Source organism: Parasteatoda tepidariorum, chromosome 5, assembly GCF_043381705.1.
Source record: "Parasteatoda tepidariorum isolate YZ-2023 chromosome 5, CAS_Ptep_4.0, whole genome shotgun sequence".
NCBI lineage: Eukaryota > Metazoa > Arthropoda > Arachnida > Araneae > Theridiidae > Parasteatoda > Parasteatoda tepidariorum.
Window position 1 is genome coordinate 9,873,741 of NC_092208.1, and position 19,580 is coordinate 9,893,320.

At 29.0% G+C, this 19,580-nt stretch overlaps 1 protein-coding gene across 3 annotated transcripts in view; it reads right to left on the reverse strand.

The window, feature by feature from the left end:
* Positions 1–1,163: 1,163 nt before the first annotated feature.
* LOC107443396 (sphingomyelin phosphodiesterase) overlaps positions 1,164–19,580 on the reverse strand; it is a 49,920-nt gene continuing 31,503 nt past the window's right edge. For all 3 annotated transcript variants that reach the window (XM_071180970.1, XM_043047744.2, XM_043047745.2), the window contains exons 5-13: positions 19,029–19,256; positions 18,194–18,363; positions 14,995–15,102; positions 13,198–13,278; positions 11,310–11,397; positions 8,931–9,013; positions 6,541–6,736; positions 3,891–4,075; positions 1,164–1,667 (exon numbers count right to left, since the gene is read on the reverse strand). In XM_071180970.1, coding sequence (XP_071037071.1) covers positions 1,553–1,667; positions 3,891–4,075; positions 6,541–6,736; positions 8,931–9,013; positions 11,310–11,397; positions 13,198–13,278; positions 14,995–15,102; positions 18,194–18,363; positions 19,029–19,256 — 1,254 coding nt within the window. In that variant the 3' untranslated portion in view covers positions 1,164–1,552. The remainder of the gene's footprint in view (positions 1,668–3,890; positions 4,076–6,540; positions 6,737–8,930; positions 9,014–11,309; positions 11,398–13,197; positions 13,279–14,994; positions 15,103–18,193; positions 18,364–19,028; positions 19,257–19,580) is intronic.

Here is a 19,580-nt window from a genome sequence, read left to right on the forward strand (position 1 = left end):
ACATGTTAAAGTGCCTCTTCCATTATCGTAGGGTAGAGTATATTAGGATATATTTATCTCAGATACTAACTTGTTTAGGAAATAAAGGCAACGCTAATCACATTGCAACAATTATACTGTTGGTCATGAAATAATGGAGTCTTAACCTCCATAACGCCCTGTTCATTGAAATATTCCATATTGACTATCATATTTCACTATAAAGAAAATATACCTACTCGATATGGTATAAAAATGGAAAATTTTTTGTGTGCACCACCTCAACATTACATTAAATACAAACTACCATAAGATATATGAACTTATATTATGTAATCTTTGACTATTTCTTTTTAGAGAGCAAAAGGTTGTTAATCATGATCAACTGCTTAAGTTGCAGAACCAGTGATGAAAAAAAATCAAATGATTTAAATTATGCTAACCCTGGATTTGAAATAAAAAAATTGTCCGAACTAAATCTGTGACTGAAATGTGAAATAAGATTAAGAGAATTTACTAGGCAATATTAAGAAAAAAAATTATAAATATGAAGTTGTTGCAAAAAAGTCATGAATAAAAATATATCAATAATCTGTGCATAATTGAAATTAAATCATATTTAATCAATGAAAGAACATTTTTGAAAACAAAAATGCAATACAGAATTGTAATGCAATAAAGTAGCATTAATTAAAAAATTCATTAAGGAAAAAATAAGTACCAAAAATCCTAATTAAAAGATTCTTATTCAAAATGAAAATTTAAAATAAGCAGATTTTTCAATGCCAAATCATCTTCAAAAAAAATTAACAAGTATATAAATGATCCTTATTTAAAGTTAAATCTTTTATTGGCATGACTATTGTGGGTCAGGACTTTCCCTAGAACCATAATAGAATCATGTGGATACAATAAATGACGGTTAATCCATTAAAAATCTGATTAACCTCACAATTCGATACTGAACTGTAAAATCCCACGATTCGATAGGGTGACAAATTCCCTGACGATTCTGGGTTTTGGCATAAAATTAAGTTTTTCATAGAATCTAGTTTTCCTGGACAATTTCCGGCATGTACAAACCCTGTAAAATATTTTTTAACAAAAAGTCCCCCTCAAAAGATTTAAAAGAAATGATCATATTCTATAATAAAATACATATGCAGTTTTAAAGAATATTCCAATTTTTAAAATAAAAATGCAATTTTATTTCAGCATGATAAATTTGAAAATTAACAATGCATTAATATTTTATTTACACATATGCAATTCATTTCTACTGTGAAACAAATCGTTGTCATTACAAAACAAAATATAAGTCCAATTTTTCGTACTTCTTAATAGTGAAGAAAAAATTATTTTACAATCATAAAACATTCTAACAAAAAAATATAAGTTTAAAACTTCTGATAAAGTATGAACAATTTTAATCTTTGGTCTCATAAATTTTAAAATATTAACAAGGCATAAATAATGCAAATTAAACATTAAAATATCTAATTAAAAAATATTTACAAAATTTATACTACATATATTTATAATTATAGCAGCCCCTTAAAAATGAGGATTCAGTTTAAACACAGAAAAGTGGGTCATTAGATTGTCCTCTTCGGAATCTGCAGAAAAAATTATGTTTGCAAGCTTGATCACACTGTGGCACAGCAAAATCAGTCATTTTTCTATAATATCTAAATTTAGAGAAGAAAATATTTAGTGAGTTACATCAAACAAATTTACTAAGCTAAATTTAAAAAAATACAGTAATTAAGATAATAAAGAACACAGAAAATGTAATAAACAAAAAGTAAAAGTAGGTTTTATTATAGTATTAAACCAGCTGTATGTGTTCATTACATGAAATTTTTTTTTGCATGACAAAAATAATCTTTCCTCCTTTCTTTACATTAAGGTAATACTCAAAAGTAAACAAAATACCCACACTAATTAGTTTTTATCAGGAGTAAAAATTAAGAAAATTTAATCACTGGTCCATAGAACACTGACTATAAGATATTACTAGTTCATGCACATTTTCACCAGTCCTTCTGATGTCTCTATTAGTTTTTTTGTTAAGTGAATTGAAATGAAAAGCTACAGTATATAAAACATGTTATGTTCACAATTATGATGGAATATTCTATTTTGTGACAACACAGATCAGAAAGGAAATAAAAAATGAAAAAAAAAAGAAAAAAGAAAAGAAAAAAAGAAACCAAAACTGCATACCATCCCTTTCATACCTGTCAACATTGGAGAAATAAAATAACATAGATTTTACTAGACATTTTTTATGCTAAGATGTAAAATTTTGATTTATCATGCATAATCATGCAATTTAAAATTGAAATAATATAAGCACTTACATTTAGCGAAATTATTCTTTTTATAAATCTTAATCTAAAGAAAAATTATTAAACCATTATTTATAATTATTTAAACTATTTTATTTTCTAACCATAGCTTGAACAGCCGACCCGATTTTGGGTTTATGACTACTAATGTTCAACTCCAAAGCCTTGTAATTTTGACCCCAATCCAGAAGAGAAGGGAATTGCTGGATCAATTATTGGGAGAAATTTGTCTTTGCGAGGATATTTTGATGGAACTAACAAGCATTTGCGTTACGTGTGGTGAAAAACCACAAAATCTCCCACGGTTAGCCTGAAGGCAAGGGAACTAACCCAAGATCCGTCTACCACTGAGGATATTTTACGTCAGCACTATGGTTGTTCTAGCCGAGTACGGAATTCATTGTTGGAATAGACTAGCCATTGTTGGGATTCGAACCCAGTTCACCTTATTAGAAGGCAAACACTTTATCCCCTGAGCCATCACAGCTCGATATAAACTATTAACTTTCAACATACTACAGTAATGGAAATAGCACTATCTGTTGAGGAGTAAGAAGTATTTTTGCCATTAGCGGATATTTTATCGCCAAAATCTTATTTTTTAAAAAAATTCTTTAACAAATACAGGGAAATTTTAGAATATACGGATATACAGGAGATAGATGTAAAATGCAGGAATCTTCATTAAAAAACAGGAGACTTGGCAGGTATGCCCTATAAAGTTCCAGGGGGAAACTTATAATAATTTCGTGATGGTCCAAATCAAATTTTAGTGGTTCGGGTAAGAATTTTTAACCTACATCATTACTAAATACCTGGCTCATTCTTCTGCACCAATGGTTCAAACTTAGAATTAAAATTTTTTCTCACTATTCCATAAGAAGAATGACTTTTAAAAGTTTTAGAAGTAGCTAAAAATAGAAGCAAATTAAATATCGCAGTAAAGACAGTAAATTATATAGATACAGCTTGAGTTTTTTAAAAATTGAATTGGCTGGTTTAAGAAATGAAACACAGAAAAATGAGCAAGGATTCAAATCAAAACAGAACTGATAATGCACAAAGCAGAGATTCATCTTTAGATTCTTTGTCTAATAATAACAAACAAATAAATCATTTATTAAAAGCACCAAAGTATTGCAGTGTGATGGCATACAAAAAGCCGAAAGTTAAAATAAAAGCTAATATTTTGTAGTACTACTAAACTATTATGATTATTCAGACTATCCAAGTCACTTACATAAAAAAAGAAAATTTTAACAAATTTATATATTTACAAATATTTATGCTTCTTGTGTAAATCTTACTAAATCAATTCAGCTACAAAACTAATGGAGATTGCATAATTTTTTTTCAGCATATTGTGCGAGAAAGATATTTATTCCTTACCAAGAATCTAAACATGTCTCTCACTTGAATGATCAATTAAAAAAAAAACTAATTTCAAAATTTATTTTTTTCTTTCTACAAAATAGTTCTTTTATTTATTAATTAAATGGAACAATTAGTAAGAAACTAGCATTTATGAGAAAGGTGAAATATGATTTAAAAAATACTTACAAGTAGAATTTTTTAAACAAAATATCATCCTCTTGAAATCTATTCACTAAATTATCCCAATCTTTAGGCAATAAAGACTTCATATTATAAGCTTTCTTTGCACTATATTCAAATTTCCATGTCATTGTTTTACTCAAATTGGCTTCAGTTAAATTTGTGATATATGTTTCATGGTCTAACACAACCTAATCATTTAAAGAGAAAAAAAAATCAAAAATAAATATAAAATAAAAAATAATCTCATAATATACAATAAAATGGATAAAACATAAAAAAAAAAATCTATTTTAATTATGAAAGACACATTAACACTGTTTGAACAACTTTCACTATCTCATCCAAAGCTCATACTCTGATATCAAAAATCATGACTCTATAAAACTATATGAACAGAAAAAAAGAAAGAAAAAAAAGATTTTTTTGTCATTTTAAATTAATTAAAAAAAATTTCTTCCATATTTACCTACCAAAGCATTTGATAAAATATTTTACTATTAATTCAAAACAATACAGCTAAAATCATTAATATTTCTTATTAAAGTGGTTGTTATTTACAATGACACTTAAACAAGCCAAGCTATAGTTTGTCTACAGTAAGAACTCCCCTCACCACAAAGTCTGAGGCAGTCTGCTGCTATTGAAACAAGAAGAGTGCATTTCAGGGAGGGCAGCTTCTCTTCATTCTAGGGCTAAAACAATAGACAGAACAAAAAGATTCCCTTTCTCTCGCCAACCTATGCCAAAACCTATCCTAAACAGTGTCTGCCCACCCTAACTTGAAATAGTTATACCTCATTACCATAATCATTGCCATGGGTCCAAACAAATGGCATGGTGAGTTCTTACTTTAGACAAATTATAGACAGCCATTGGCCTTGCGAACTATCACGTATATACCATGTGTCTTTGAAGGATCGAACCATGGCTTCCCAGGAACGTAACTCTAACAAATGGGCAACCAAGATCACCAAAGTGGTTTAAATTATCATTTCATTATCGCAACATTAAACACTGTGTAAAACACATAGTTATTTCTGTTGAAGCTCAACAACCTTATGAATTTTTAAGACGGGGAGCAGGGCTCGAAAAACCACCCGTCCTCGGCGGTCAAAAATTCCCCGCGGACAATGATTTTCTCGAATCCGACGTCCGCGCGGACGGCCATTTTCCCGTTAATGTTGGTGATACATTTTCAATTTTTGTTATCTTACAAGAGTCTAACACCTCACTTCTAAAATGACCTTCNAAAAAAAAAAAAAAAAAAAAAAAAAAAAAAAAAAAAAAAAAAAAAAAAAAAAAAAAAAAAAAAAAAAAAAAAAAAAAAAAAAAAAATGAAAAAAAAAAAAAAAAAAAACCATTACGTACTGCAACAACGTAATGGTACGTAATTGCGTTACGTACCATTACGTAACGCAATTACGAACATCTACCAAAATGGAAAACCCCTTTCAGATTTCTGTGCAGAAACCTCTGTAAATCATTGGCTTGATTGTTGGAACTGGCAAACGTCATATTTGATTCATTTAAAAAACGCAGTATCCTCGGATAAATTGACATTCCAGATAACTTGACAATTGTCATTTAAATTATTTCATAAAAGAAATAAATTGTTTCATAAAAGAAAGATTTTATTTTATAAAAGAAATACTAGGTTCCTATTGGTAACCTAGTATTCTTTTTATTACTGTATAATGCAATCCTATTTGTAATCCTAGTAACTACTAATACATTGTACAATTTATATAAATGTTTGTAACAAATAAGAGAAAATTATATGTTTATTTATTTAGAAGCTACGGGTTAGTTTCAAGGGAGGACGGGTACATTGTTGGATAAGCCGTCCTTGGGGACGCGTAAAATTTCTGAATTTTTTCGAGCCCTGACGGGGAGGCTATTTGTCAATTAGGATATTCAATAAGAGGTAAATTGGTTTAGATCCGAAAACATTATTGAAAAAAAAAAAGATTCATTTTAAGATTTTATATTCTGAGTAGAAGTCTTTCTTCATTATTAATATAAACTAACTACATTCTTAATAAGTTGTTAAAGTACTCTTTAGTCGTTGTTTGTATGTAAAGTTGTAAAAGTACTTTACATTCAGAAAATGGAAAAGTATAATTTAAAAATTTCATCACCACTATTAAAATTTAATAAATGATATACATCCTCCTTCCATAATTTTTTAGGAATTAAACATTCGTTATCAATGATATCGAATAATTAACATGCCATAAAGAATATGTTTTTTAATTTTATTGCATATTATTTTAAAATTATAGTTGATTTAAATCAGAAATTTTGATCATGATTTAAATTACGCCATCTCTGCACTCAAATGAAAAAATAAGAGCTTTTAAACACATTTCAACCTAATTGACATTTAGACAAGCTAATTCTCTAATACCCAATTCTCCGGTGTAACTTAAGATTTTAAAATTCTTTAAAAAAATAATTGCACTAAATTATCGTGCATATTAATCTTATATCATGCATAGTAAGAGCTTTTTAAAACCTTTTAACATAGTTGACATTTAGACAAACTAATTTTCTAATACCTAATTCTTCTGCATAACTTAAGGCAATATTTTAAAATTCATTAAAAAAAATCCTTTAATTGCACTAAATAATTACAGTGCATATTTGCACTTACTCTGGAACTCTTTGGGTAATTTCCATCAACAGTGTAGATGCGGTATCCAGGATTTACACCATCATAAGTTGTGACACTTGGCCCGATGTACACGATGTTAGATGGCCTTGGAGTAGGACCAGACTTATCATAAAATATTTCAAACTCATCTTGATGTGTATGCCCAAAGAATTGTGCAGTCACAGTACTTTCATACCTGTTTATGAGCATTTCAAATTTTGTAAAGCTATTTATTTTACAGATTTATCTTATTTTCTAAAGTAATATCAAACAATAAGTTACATGCACTAACAAGATTTCAAGATTAAAATCCTTTAAGTAGGTAGTGAATATGAATTATTAGTATTATTATTATTTATTAATTTATTATAAAAAATTTTTTTTTTTGGAAAAAAAAAATGGTAGGGAAAGTTTTGACAATTTCTAGTTTAAATACACAATATTTTAAACAACATATTATTTTAAAACTGCAGGCATTTAATTTATTTAAACTGCAGGTAGTTTATTTACTTATTTTTAAAGTTTACGCAATATTAAGAAGAAATTGTTCAAATATGGGACAAAAAAAAGCTGTTATTTAAAAAAAAAAAATGCCTTTTCATAACTTTTTTTTTTTAAATTTATGAAATTTCTTCTTTGATTTGTTTATTTTCTCCTTTTTCAGTAGTTAATAAAAAAAATTTTCAGTAATTTCAATAATCTCTATTTTCAAATTTTTGAATAATGCATCACAGTTACTGTTAGACAATTTTTAACACAGCAATATAATTTTATCTTTATTTTTAATAAAATCACAATTCTAATTATATTCATAAAATTTAAAAAACCAACACACACACACATATATATATATATTAAATAGCATTTCATCAAAATAAGAACATTTTTAAATATTAAAAGCAATAAACAATTAAAACAAATAAATTAGCATCCATAGGAAAAATTAGAAAAAAGATAAGAACCAATAAGATTGCAAAACTTAATTGATACTAGTTTAAAAAGAAAATTATTAAAAATACATATTTTAAACTTAAAACATTTATAAAAACATATTATAACATATAAAAAAAGCTAACAAATATATAAACAATCCGTGTTTAATTAAAATTAATGCATATTATATAAATAAAATAGAATAACTAAAAAATAATGCTTTTTATCAATGGACAAAATAAAATAAAGGATAAAAACACGATCTTAGCTATAGAATAATCCAAAAATATGAAACAAAGCTGCAAGGTAACAAAAAATAAAGAGAACTTAATTCATAAATTAAAAAAACTTTTCTACCAAGTTATCCTAAAAAAATAATACATTAATAAAAATATTATGCAAATAGTCTGTATTTAATTGAAATTAATTAATATTTAAATCAACTGAGGAACATTAAAAAAAAAAAAAAACTAAAATGCAATATGTTAAGATTTTTTATTTAAAATAATGAGTCATAAATAAGATGGATAAATAGATAGAAAAATATAGAGTGCAATGCTAAAACACTAAATAAGATTTTAAAAAATTTAAGAAAAATTATTTAAGTTAAGCCAAATCATACTAAACTAAAAATTTATTAAAATCATCAAATAAACCATTTTAAAACAAAATAAATAATTAAAAAATGAAATATATTTCATATCTGATTATAAGGAAAAAAGAAAATGATAAAATATATTGACATCTTATTAATCAAATTAAATAAAAATTACCATATTTCATTATACACCGAAAAGCCATTACATTATGACCACCCTCCATCTATAACAATGGACTCGCCCAGGTTTTTATGGTTTCTCTCCCAGGAATAATGTTTCCATGGGGCACATTAGAACCCATAAACCTCATAGAACAATCGCTGACGCCTGTAAGCTACTTGAACATAGTTGCAGACCAGGGTCACCTATTCATGGCAACAGTTTTTCCTGCGGGGGATGGTGTTTACCAACATGATAATGCACCATGTCATAAAGGTCGAATCGTCATGGATTGGTTCAAGGAACATTCCAGTGACTTTCAAGTCATGACTTGGTCCCCACATTCACCTGACTTTAATCCAATAGAGCATTTGTGGTCCTACTTAGAACACCAAATTCGTGCTGCCACGCTACCCCCTCGCAATGTGAGGGAATTGCAGGACCAGTTGGTGAGCGCTTGGTACCAGATACCTCAGACAACCTATCAGCCCCTTGTGGAATCAATGCCACTTCAGGTGCTAGCAGTTTTGAGGGTTAAAGGTGGTCCTACAAGTTATTAGCAGGCTGGTCATAATGTAATGGCTCTTCAGTGTATATACACATATATTTTAAAAATATTGGTGTACAATAATATTCTGCATTGAAATCAAATCATGTTTTAAGAACCGGATTTAAATTAAATATATAAATCATACTAACCTGTTGATTATTCTGTAATAATTACTACTCCATACACCCATACAATCTGGTTCTCCAGGAGGAATATGCCCAATAATATGCACCTAAATAAATAATTATTAAATATGAGTAAAAAAAGCTTTTTACAGATATTTTAAAATTGGGTTAAGGTCAAACAATAAAATACACTTATTACAAATTCAAAATGATCACTTTAAAAAAATTATGCAGTTCAAATTATTTTAGTAGTTACAAACTTTATCAAAATTGAAAAAAGAAATCGTGCTTTTGAGATATTTGAGAATTAAATTATTCTGGCTTTTATTTATATAAAAAGAGATAGTTTTGAGCAGTGGCACCTTTCACAGCAATATTAAAAAGTAAATTGAAATAATTTATTGTTTTTCTGTAAGCTATTGTTATTTCTGAATGAAAATGAAATATGCCAAAAGAATTCAACTATAGAACAAACAGTTAAGCCAAAGTATGATGTAATAAAAAAATAAATAAACAATTAAAATACAAAGTAGTCTCTGGAGTACAAAAACAATAATAATTAAACAAAACATGCTAATAACAGATTGAAAAAAGAAATGTTTTATTTACTAAGGTGCTAAACAGAGAGAGAGAATTAGATTATTATAGTTTCAAAAGAAGAAAAGAAAAAACAGTAGCAGTTAAACATTCCTATAAGTAACTAAAAAAGACAAGAACATCTTAACAAAAAGAATTAGTCAGAGAGGAAAAACCAAAGAGTTGGATAATTGAAGTTTCTTGCCACACGACTGAAAGCCTTTACATCATGCCAAATACAACAGCTATAAAACAAGTTTGACATAAGAAAAGATCACTTAGGTTCTCTGAATTTAAGTAGGCATATTTGAGGGCAATAATTTTTTTTAAAATTTGCTCATATTCAGAAACAAATCGAGCATTTTTTAGAAATTATTCTCATTTACTTCAGTTGATATAAATTTTGTCTTGATTTAAATATCAACAGATCAAAAAGTTTAGATAATTAAATTCAAAATATGTAACCGATTTTAATACATTAAAATACATAAAACAGTTTTACTTGGTGTTCGCTTAAGTTGCCAAAAGTCATTTTTTTGTTGTTGCTTTCATAGGCCACTTAGGCAAAAAAGCGCCACACCCACACGTTACACCTATTTATAGGACAGACATATTTCTGCATACATTTATTCACCCACAGATCTTAATTTTGATCTGCACCCGAGAACTATCAATCTCCAATCCAATATCCATAAAAGTACAATTTGTTATGGCAACATGGAGAACTTTGTGACCCGACAGATTTAACATGCACCAGTCACCATTTACTAGATCACTGAAAAAGAAAAAGCTAGATAGAAACCAAACAGAAATCATTCTTAATTTTTAAACAAAAGATTTAATGCTAAAAATCTTAATTCAACTTTTTTTTTGTTGCTGTATTTAGAAAAAAGTGACCATGATAGAATAACATTAATTAGAAATGCTCTTTAAAAATGCTACCAAATAAAAACACAGATAGAAAAGAAAAGTTAAAAAAAAATATAATAATAAAAGAGAAACCTTTAATGTTGAAAATAACAGCTTCTTATGCTACTAGTTATTCTTACTGTGCAAGAAAAAAATGACGATAAAAGAATAAAGTCTATTAAAAATGCTCTATTAATATGCTTCATTTTAGATTAAAAAAACAAGAAAAATGATGAAATTGACTTACCTGTGTATAATTTTTTTAAAAAAAGAAAAGATTCAGCATTACAAAACTCCCGGTTCAGTATAAAGTACTCTAGTTTCAATTCTACAAATTTCACTATTCCATGTACCTTTCAGAACATAACTTTTAAGTTTTAGAACTTAACAAATATGTATAAAAACTATTTCTAATAATGTCTGGTAAAAAATACAATTTTAAATTATCCTTGACTGCTAATGATGGGATCATTAATCTTCGGGCTAAAGTGGCAGTTATATTTTTTCTCTTTGGGAGCAGAATGCATGCAACTAAACAATGACTTTCTTTTACCTAGCATACATCATGATTATGCTCTCTGCTTGCTGTACTTTCATTTCCTCCCACTGCAAATTTTTTTTGTGTGTGTGGATACTTTTTTTATATTAAAATAAATATTTTTAAAAAAGTATTTGCAAAAGTGGAGAATCACCACTAAAGTATATGCACATGGTGTGAGTCTATATTGTCTAAATATGGTTTAACAGACCTGTTAAAATATTAAAAAAAAAGTCTTCATGTAAATACACTTAGAAAAAAGCCCGAGAAAATATTTCGGAGTGCAGAAGTCTTGAGATTGAATATGAAAGTCTGAGAGACGGCAGGTCAGGACCTACTATAAAAACTGCCTTTAAAAAAATAAATTAATAAATACTAACTTTTTCCCCTCTGTCTTCTGCCAACTGGAGTTGAGTGACAAGCCAAGCTAATTCCCCTGTTGGATCTGTTGAATTGATGAGCAACCACCTACAAAAAGAAAGATTTCTTCAGTACAAAGGAAAAAAAAACAAACAGAATAGTTAAACACTACAAAATTGTTATTAATTAGCGATATAATCAATTTAAGTCCATAACATTATTAGTAAACAGTGAATTTATCGTTTTAAAAATCTATTTTTAACTCAAAAGTAAGCTTACTTGACAAATATTATGCACATTTCAGATACTTTTACAGAGCTACACGAAACTCTTAAGTTTCTCCTAAGTTCTATAACAGCTGGCACCAAAACAAAATAAGTAATATTCATTAAAATATGGATATTTTTATATAAAAAAAAAACTAATTTCTTGGCTTCATGTCTTCTAGCTATAACTGTAAAAATACTGAATAAATTGAAACAAAACTTTTGGGGCAATTTTTATTTCATTAAAAAAACATTTAAAAAAATGCACAAGATTTGAGCATTTAAAACATTTCTTTTATACTAAGCATAAGCAGATAACTATTAAAATTTTTTCTTCATAATTTTGTTGCGAATCCTATTTGGTAACTCATTAAAAAAAAGCGTCCAATCTGAGTGACTTCAATATTTAAAAAATTTCGAGCAATTTTTTAAAATAGTTTCTCTAAATTTTGTAAGAAAGTTTTGAAGGGTAAAAGGATTTCCAAAAATTTCATTTTGTACTAATTCTTCTTCTTCCTTATCCCCAAAGTTAGTAGGGCTAAACAATGTCCATGAAATTCATGACCCGGAAGAAGTCGGCCACCAAAAGTGGGTTATTCAGAATGACCCTTTTGTCCAGACCAAGACAGTCCAGGATATGTTGGGGAGAAGCTTGCGTGTTGTGGCAGCTGCAGCAGTTTGGGTAGATTTTAACACTAATTAAATTAGATTTATTAAAATTTACACCGCCATAATGGGAGACCATCCCCTATTAAATTGTGATTTTAACAAGTTTTCTTTTCTTTTACCATGACATTTCATTGTCCTGACAAATATTGTAGGATATCATTTTTTATTAAATTTTGTTTCATAATACAAAATGATATTCTGCAAAACCCTTCACTATTCACAGCTGTTTTCAAAAATTAATTAAACTTTTATGAAATAATTTTTAATACTTTTTCAGTGGGTAATTTTTAATACTTTTTCAGTGGGTAATTTTTAACACTTTTGCACAGTAGGGAAGGAGTCCTTAAAGAATAGGATTGTATAGTAAGAAAATGCAAGGCAAAAAAATTATTATTTTAAAAATCGATATCTTTATGAATCTTAAAGCTAAGTTTACACATTTTCATGCTGTTATTGTATAGAATAACCAAAGTAATTGATACAAATTACAAACTTATTGCTATATTTCTAGGCATAAGATGTGTAAAAACACTCCCCTTCGTATATAATTTTTAACTGGTCCCACTAACCTCTTAAAGCTTTAAATAAGTATGAGAAATCACTTGCTGTAAACACCCCTAAAGTTATAACTACTTCAGTATTTCAGGTCAAAATTACGATCTGCAGATGGATGTATAGGGAGTAAATATGTCCTCCCTGTAATATCAGGCATGACGTATGTGTGTGGCAGAAGTCTAATTCTTGGCCATAGATGGCACCACTGGAAAACAAGATGTGCACCCCTCTGCCTTAAAACAGGTTTGTTAGTATTGACAAGTTGCATAAGACAACAACAACATTAATTGTTCAGGAGATGCTCGTCTTCTTTAGGTGATTATCCTTACAAATGATAATGTGATTTTCTTTACAAATGAAGATCAATATATGTTTTTTAAAATTCACACACATAAAAAAATAAAACATGAACACTTACCAGTTTAAACTGTTACAATAATTCATATTTAAAGAAATAATGCGTAAGCCAGGGCTAAAAACTGTTGAGTAATAGGCTCCTCTATAAAAAAAAAAAGGCAAATTAGAAAAAATTAAGACAAAAGAATTCACTGTTTTGCGTGCTCATGGAAATGTTCTAGTTAAAAAAAGTTTACTTAAAACCTATGCAGTCAAAGAAACTTAACATATAATTAATTCATCTAATCATCAATGAAGATTATTAACCTTTCTAAAAAAGCTTTTTAATCGTTAAAGTTAAAGATTAGAACACAGAACAATTCTATTTCACTAACATTAGATTTCAACCAAAAAGTAGTTTCAAATATTTTTTAATGGAAACAAGCAAAATTAATTTAAAGTAATCCTGAAATGAACACTCCACAACACAAAAACTACATTAAAAAAAAAAAAGATTAAAAAGGGAAAAATAACTTTTAATAAATTAGTTGCCACTTCTTAGTTTTCTAAATGAAAATATGAAGCAATTTCTTTAACATTTTCAAATTAAGGAATTGTAATAGAAATTTGTGTGTAAGAAGAGATTCAAACTAAAAAAATATTAATCTTTCTTTCCTTTAATAATGTATGTTAATAAAAGCAGGTTCTATCGATCAGATTGATCAATCAGGAAATATTAAATTTCTGAAATATCAAATTCATAGTGATAAAATGCAGCATCGAGGAAATATCAGTTGGTTTAATAATAAAACATTAACTTAATTCTTTCATAATAAACATTTTTTAGTTATTAACTGACATTTGTTTATCAATTCTACTATTTATTTATACACAAATCAACTGAAAATTATTTGGTCAAGTCGTATCCTTTTTCTCATGGGATGCAGATAAATATTTGGAGCATTAGACTCTTCTTAGGAATAGTTCTACAAAATTTATAATTATTATTTATTAATTATGCAGTGAAACCTCTTAGGAGTGAACACTCCCTGTTCCAAAGAAAAATTGTCGTTAATGGAGGATGGTCGTTCTTAGAGATTATCCCCATTGATTTCGAAATAAATAAGACATTTTGAAAATAATTGAAAATTTTTCTTTATTTCAGTGTCATTTTCTTGGTGCAGAAATGCCATACGCGTTGGCGTCATGAAAACCAGATCAATGAATAAAATAAAAAATTTCCCTACATTTATGTATAATATATTTTCTATAATTATGTGTAACAACAAATTTACAAAGTATGAATGATAGAACTATTTTAAATAAATAAACAATTATGTTTTTTGTTTAAGTTAGCATTTAATTTTATATCAGAAGCCTAAAAAGATGAGAAGATGTTTGTTTGTGATGCTCAGTTTTTTTAAAAATAGCTTTAATTTTCATAGCATCCTCTTTAGTGCATTCTGACGGCAACATGAGGTTGTAGACCTCTTTCAGAGATCTTCAAAAAGAACTTTCTAAATAAGAGTCAAATTTTTTTTTTTTATAAATACATTTTAATCTACTTAGTTTGTTAATATTTTTTGCTTATATATTTTTTCGTGTTACCTTATTTGAATTATTCTGCATTTGGAGCAGAGGTACTGGCGGAAGTTCAAATGCCTCTCCTAAAGGTTTTCTTAAACACAAAAACCAGAAATTTGACTCAAAAGTAAGTTTTAGTTATGTCAAGAACCAAAAGTCTTATCAATTTAATTTACTTGTAAGACTACTTTTTTCATGAGCCAACTTTCATGGTTCAAAGAGTTAAGAGCATAAAAAATTGCATAAAGAAAAAAGTGATAATGTTCTAAAAATCCAAAACTGTCAACTTACTTACAATTTCACAGAAGATGGATTATTGGGCAACCACCGAGACCATGCTTTCTGAACCTCGTCATATAGCCAAGAAATAGAGTCATTTCCAGTTATAGAGGGAATAGGAAAACTAAAAGCAAAAACTTATTTAGTTTTGCAGTATTACTAGACATTATTACTAGGCATAATTTCCTGAAATAAGACATTTTTTTCAAAGAAAATGTAACAAAAATAGGCACATTCCTTCATACATCATTTTAAAATAATTTGTAACTACAGTAGCATATTTAGCATGACAATTAAGAATAACAATTCAGACTTGTATAAAGACTATCAATTATGCTGATTATTACTATTTAAATACAATTAAAAAAGCCTGGCTGAAGAGCATGCAGCAACATAGAAGTTTAGAAACAAGATGTTCCATAGTCCACTTAAAACTACACTTAAACACTACGTTAAACTACACTTAAAATTCAGTAGTTTCACTTGAAGTTATATGACTCATCGGTTGTTCTAAATCATCCTTTTAAATTCTCTGATGGAATCTTTTTTTTTACATAAATAATCTAATTTAATATTCTGTTCATAAAGTAATCAATAATCTACTGTTCATAAACTGATTATTTTGTATACTTAATATTTTTAAGTAAAGTGTTTCACTAATCTCAAGTGTAACTAAATATGAAAATAGTTATAATTTGTAGTATACATTTTCAACAAATCCAAGATTGTTGAATTGTAAATCAAATTAAAATCATTTTAATGAATTGCACTAATTGACAATTAAATTTTTTAGAACAACTTATCTCCTTCATGAAAAATTCTAAATGGTCTTCTAAATAAATTAAATAAGTAGATCCCCAATTGTTCTTCACAAAAGTTTAGGATAGAAAATATCATTTAATAGATTTTTTTTTTATCCTATTATTCAATAGTCATAAAAATTCTAAAAAACATTTTTTAAACAAAGTAAAATAAAATCAAAAATATGTAAAAGACCATATTATGCACTGTTTCGATATTTTTTAAATCACTTACTGTCAGAAGGAATTTGTATAAGACAATTCTTTTTCCTTTGACATTTAAACAAAAAAAATATATATTATAATTTAATTTAGAAAGACATCATTTGGTCTCAAATTACAAATTAATACTTATTATTTTTTGATTGTAATTTATACAGTCATTAACTGACTGGCAGAGGGGTGAAAAAGCATGATTTTTTAAACTTAATTAGTTGTTGCTACTTCCCATCTGGTCTGATGGGGTCAGACCAGATCAATAAATCCGTTGACAACTAGAAAATTCGAAACCAGAATGGGAGAGGAATGAATGTCGTTCCAGTTCAGCCCTAAACATTTCAAGATATGCTCAGGTGATGCCTGGTTTCGTTGGCATTTAGAGCAAAGAGGAAAGATCTTTTGATTAGCAGAAAATGTGAGACTTTTCAGGTGACCACTGGCCAGTCAGGATAAGCAAGTGTTGGTTTGCCTGTCACCAGGAAGAGAGAGTCCTGGTCTTTTTGCTTTATACCAATAGTGAGTAGGTGGAAGCAGCCACTTTTGTTTGTTCTGGGCCTTTTGCCTTGCGAAAAGTTCAAGGTATGTAAGCTCTGAGGTGGAGGGGACTGGATGGTCTAGTCCAGAGGTTCCCAAACTTTTTTTTCTCGTGGACCACTTTCAAAGTTTTACTATTTTCGGTAGACCCCCTGCTGTTACATTTCTACTGTATTCTAAAAATTCCAAAAAAATATCACCCTAAATTGGTGGTGTTAAGAAGAAAAAAAAGTAGCACACTTTCTTGTGTCCTATTTATTAAAATAATACTTGTGCTAATACAAAATTAATGCACATTTATTATTACAAGCAATCAACAATTGACAAAAAATCAACAATAAACTCTGAAATGTAAATCAACAATAAAAAATAGTCATACTTTTAATGAGACGGATGTAGTTGATGAATTGACAGAAAATTATCAATATTTGGCTTCAGTTTTGTAACAAGTAATCTGTGATCCCCGTTCTGTGATGTTCAATCTGCTCCTTTTTTTTGTTAACAGGTTGGTAACAGCACTAAAACTTCTTTCGACAAGATATGGCGAGAGAAACGCTATCAAAAATTTTCTCGCAATTTCCCACAACGAATCCAAGCCAAAATGTTTGTTCTTTATTGTGAAAACCAGAAAATTTTTCGTGGACCCCCACTTACAACTAGTGAACCCCTGTTTTCTTTTCACGTTTACATGGACCCCCGTGTGGTCTCCTATGGACCCCTGGGGGTCCACCTGGACCACTTTGGGAACCTATGGTCTAGTCCCTTCTTTGCAAGAGTGTCAGCCAACTCGTTGCCGTGGATATCGACGTGGGACAGGATCCATTGAAAGTGGACCTCATGCTGCTGGGAAATGAGCTTTACTTTTTGTAAGATCGAAAAACTGGTTTTATCTCCAATGAGGGCCCAATTTTTGAGGTGTTGAATTGAACTACGGCTGTCAGATAGTATCCAAGTATTTCCAAGGTGCCCTTCACTAGTCTAGTCCCCTGTCGATTGCAATTAGTTCGCTTCGAAAGACGGAGCAAAAATCGGGGTTTCGTTGATGAAGAGTGTAGTTCTCTAGAGGTGTTTCAATAAATACCCCACTGCCAGTCTGTCTATCCATTTTACTGCCATCAGAGAATATTTTGATGTCGTTTGGAGGGATTTTATGGATGATTTCCAGGGACAATTGTCTGAGGAAGTCAGGCACACAGTCTTTCTAGTCAAGCATGGTAGGGAGCCTTTCATGGAAACTAACATTGGAAAGATCTAAGCAAGTACTGAGATTGCTATGAAGATAAAGAGGTTCAATATTTTCAGCGATTAGCGGTTGTTGTTTAACATGACTAAAAGGATGTTTTTCTTTAGACTTTGATTGCAGGTCCAATTATTTAGGTAAATAGCAGTTAAATTGCCTAGGTCTAAACTGGAAAGTTTATTGTAATATTTCACTAAATTAGCTTGCCTTCTGAAGTTAAGAGGTTGCAGATCTGCTTCGTAGTTATGTAATATGTTTTATTCCCCCCACACTCAATTAGTATAACATAAAAAACATTACACATAATTTTGCTTTTGAAATAAATGCTTTAAAATGTGCTAATGATTATTCTATATGAAATAAATGTACCTAATAAAGCACTTAAAATAAAAAAATGAAAAACTGCAGAAATGTCAATTAACCTATTTACAGGAGAACTTTCATGGTTTCCAAGAGCTGGATAGATGGGCACTTGTCCAAGGTATTTATATACTAGGTTTGAAACCTCATGAAGTAAGTAGATAGCTTCAGATCTTGAATTGTTCCAAATATCATGGGGAGGAATGTCACCTGTCCAAATCACATAATCCAACTAAAATAAATATTTTAAAAAAATAAGGAATTAAACAGTTTTACAGCCAACAGCAAAAACTAATACTGTATGTATAAGTCTTATGCTTATGTATATGACTTATGCCAGTGAAGTCGACCGCTGAAAAAAAAATGAAAATTCCTAAAACTGAAAAACTCTTTAAAGATAATATTCAATTATCTTGGAAGGAATGGTCAATGGAAAGAGAAAAAAAANAAAAAAAAAAAAATAAAAAAAAAAAAAAAAAAAAAAAAAAACCAGACTGTTTTTATCAGGTGCTAAATGATGTCCACTAGACATGTGGCAAAATGATGACTTAAATGCTATTGCCTACTGTATTGGACTATGGGGCCAGTGGTTGTGGCTTCGAATCCCACTGTAGGCACGGATGTAACTTTTACTCTCTCTGTATGTTTTGTGTCTTTTCTTCTGCATGATTGTGTGAATGTAATCTGTCCTATAAACAGATTTGTGGTTGTATGACGTGGGCGATGCTACTCCACTACTGTGGCTTAGCCACAGGTTCCCACTGGGAAACGATAAGAGAGTAGCAATTCTGGTATTTCTGAGGGCAATAGACACAAGTACCCACCATTACAAAAAATAAAAATAAATAACTATAATAAAAAATTTTAATTCTTGAAAATGAAAAGAAAAACAGATACCTGATGAGTTTTGTTGATATGATTAAGCATGTTTTCCAGAGTACGGAGAGGCGTGTCACAATTTCTATAATCTCCCCAATATCCAGCTTCATCTTCTGGGGTGAGAGGCGTCCCTGATCCTGGCCTGCAGCACAAAGGCTCTTCACATTTAGCATTACTGCCCTCTTTGTAGAAAGGATCAAGATGAATATCAGACAAATGCAACACTCTTAAAATGGGTGCTTTAGGCTAAAATAAATAAATAAATAAACTGAGGATATGAACTTTGCAACTGTCGACAGCAGGTTCGAGTTTTTATTTGGATTAAACTAAAAATAACCAATGTAATTATATAGCAATATAAGAACAATCTAAGTTTAAGCAATAAATTATTAATTAATTTGAATTTAAATTTATTATAATACAAGTTTAAAAAAATTTCAAATCTTCTTTTAAAAAGATTAACAATTTTCATATTCATACTTAACAGCATCTAATAATATAAATATAGCTGCTATTTGTAATGGTAAATTCAGCGTGTGATTTGTAGTAATATGCTTAGCAGGATTCGTG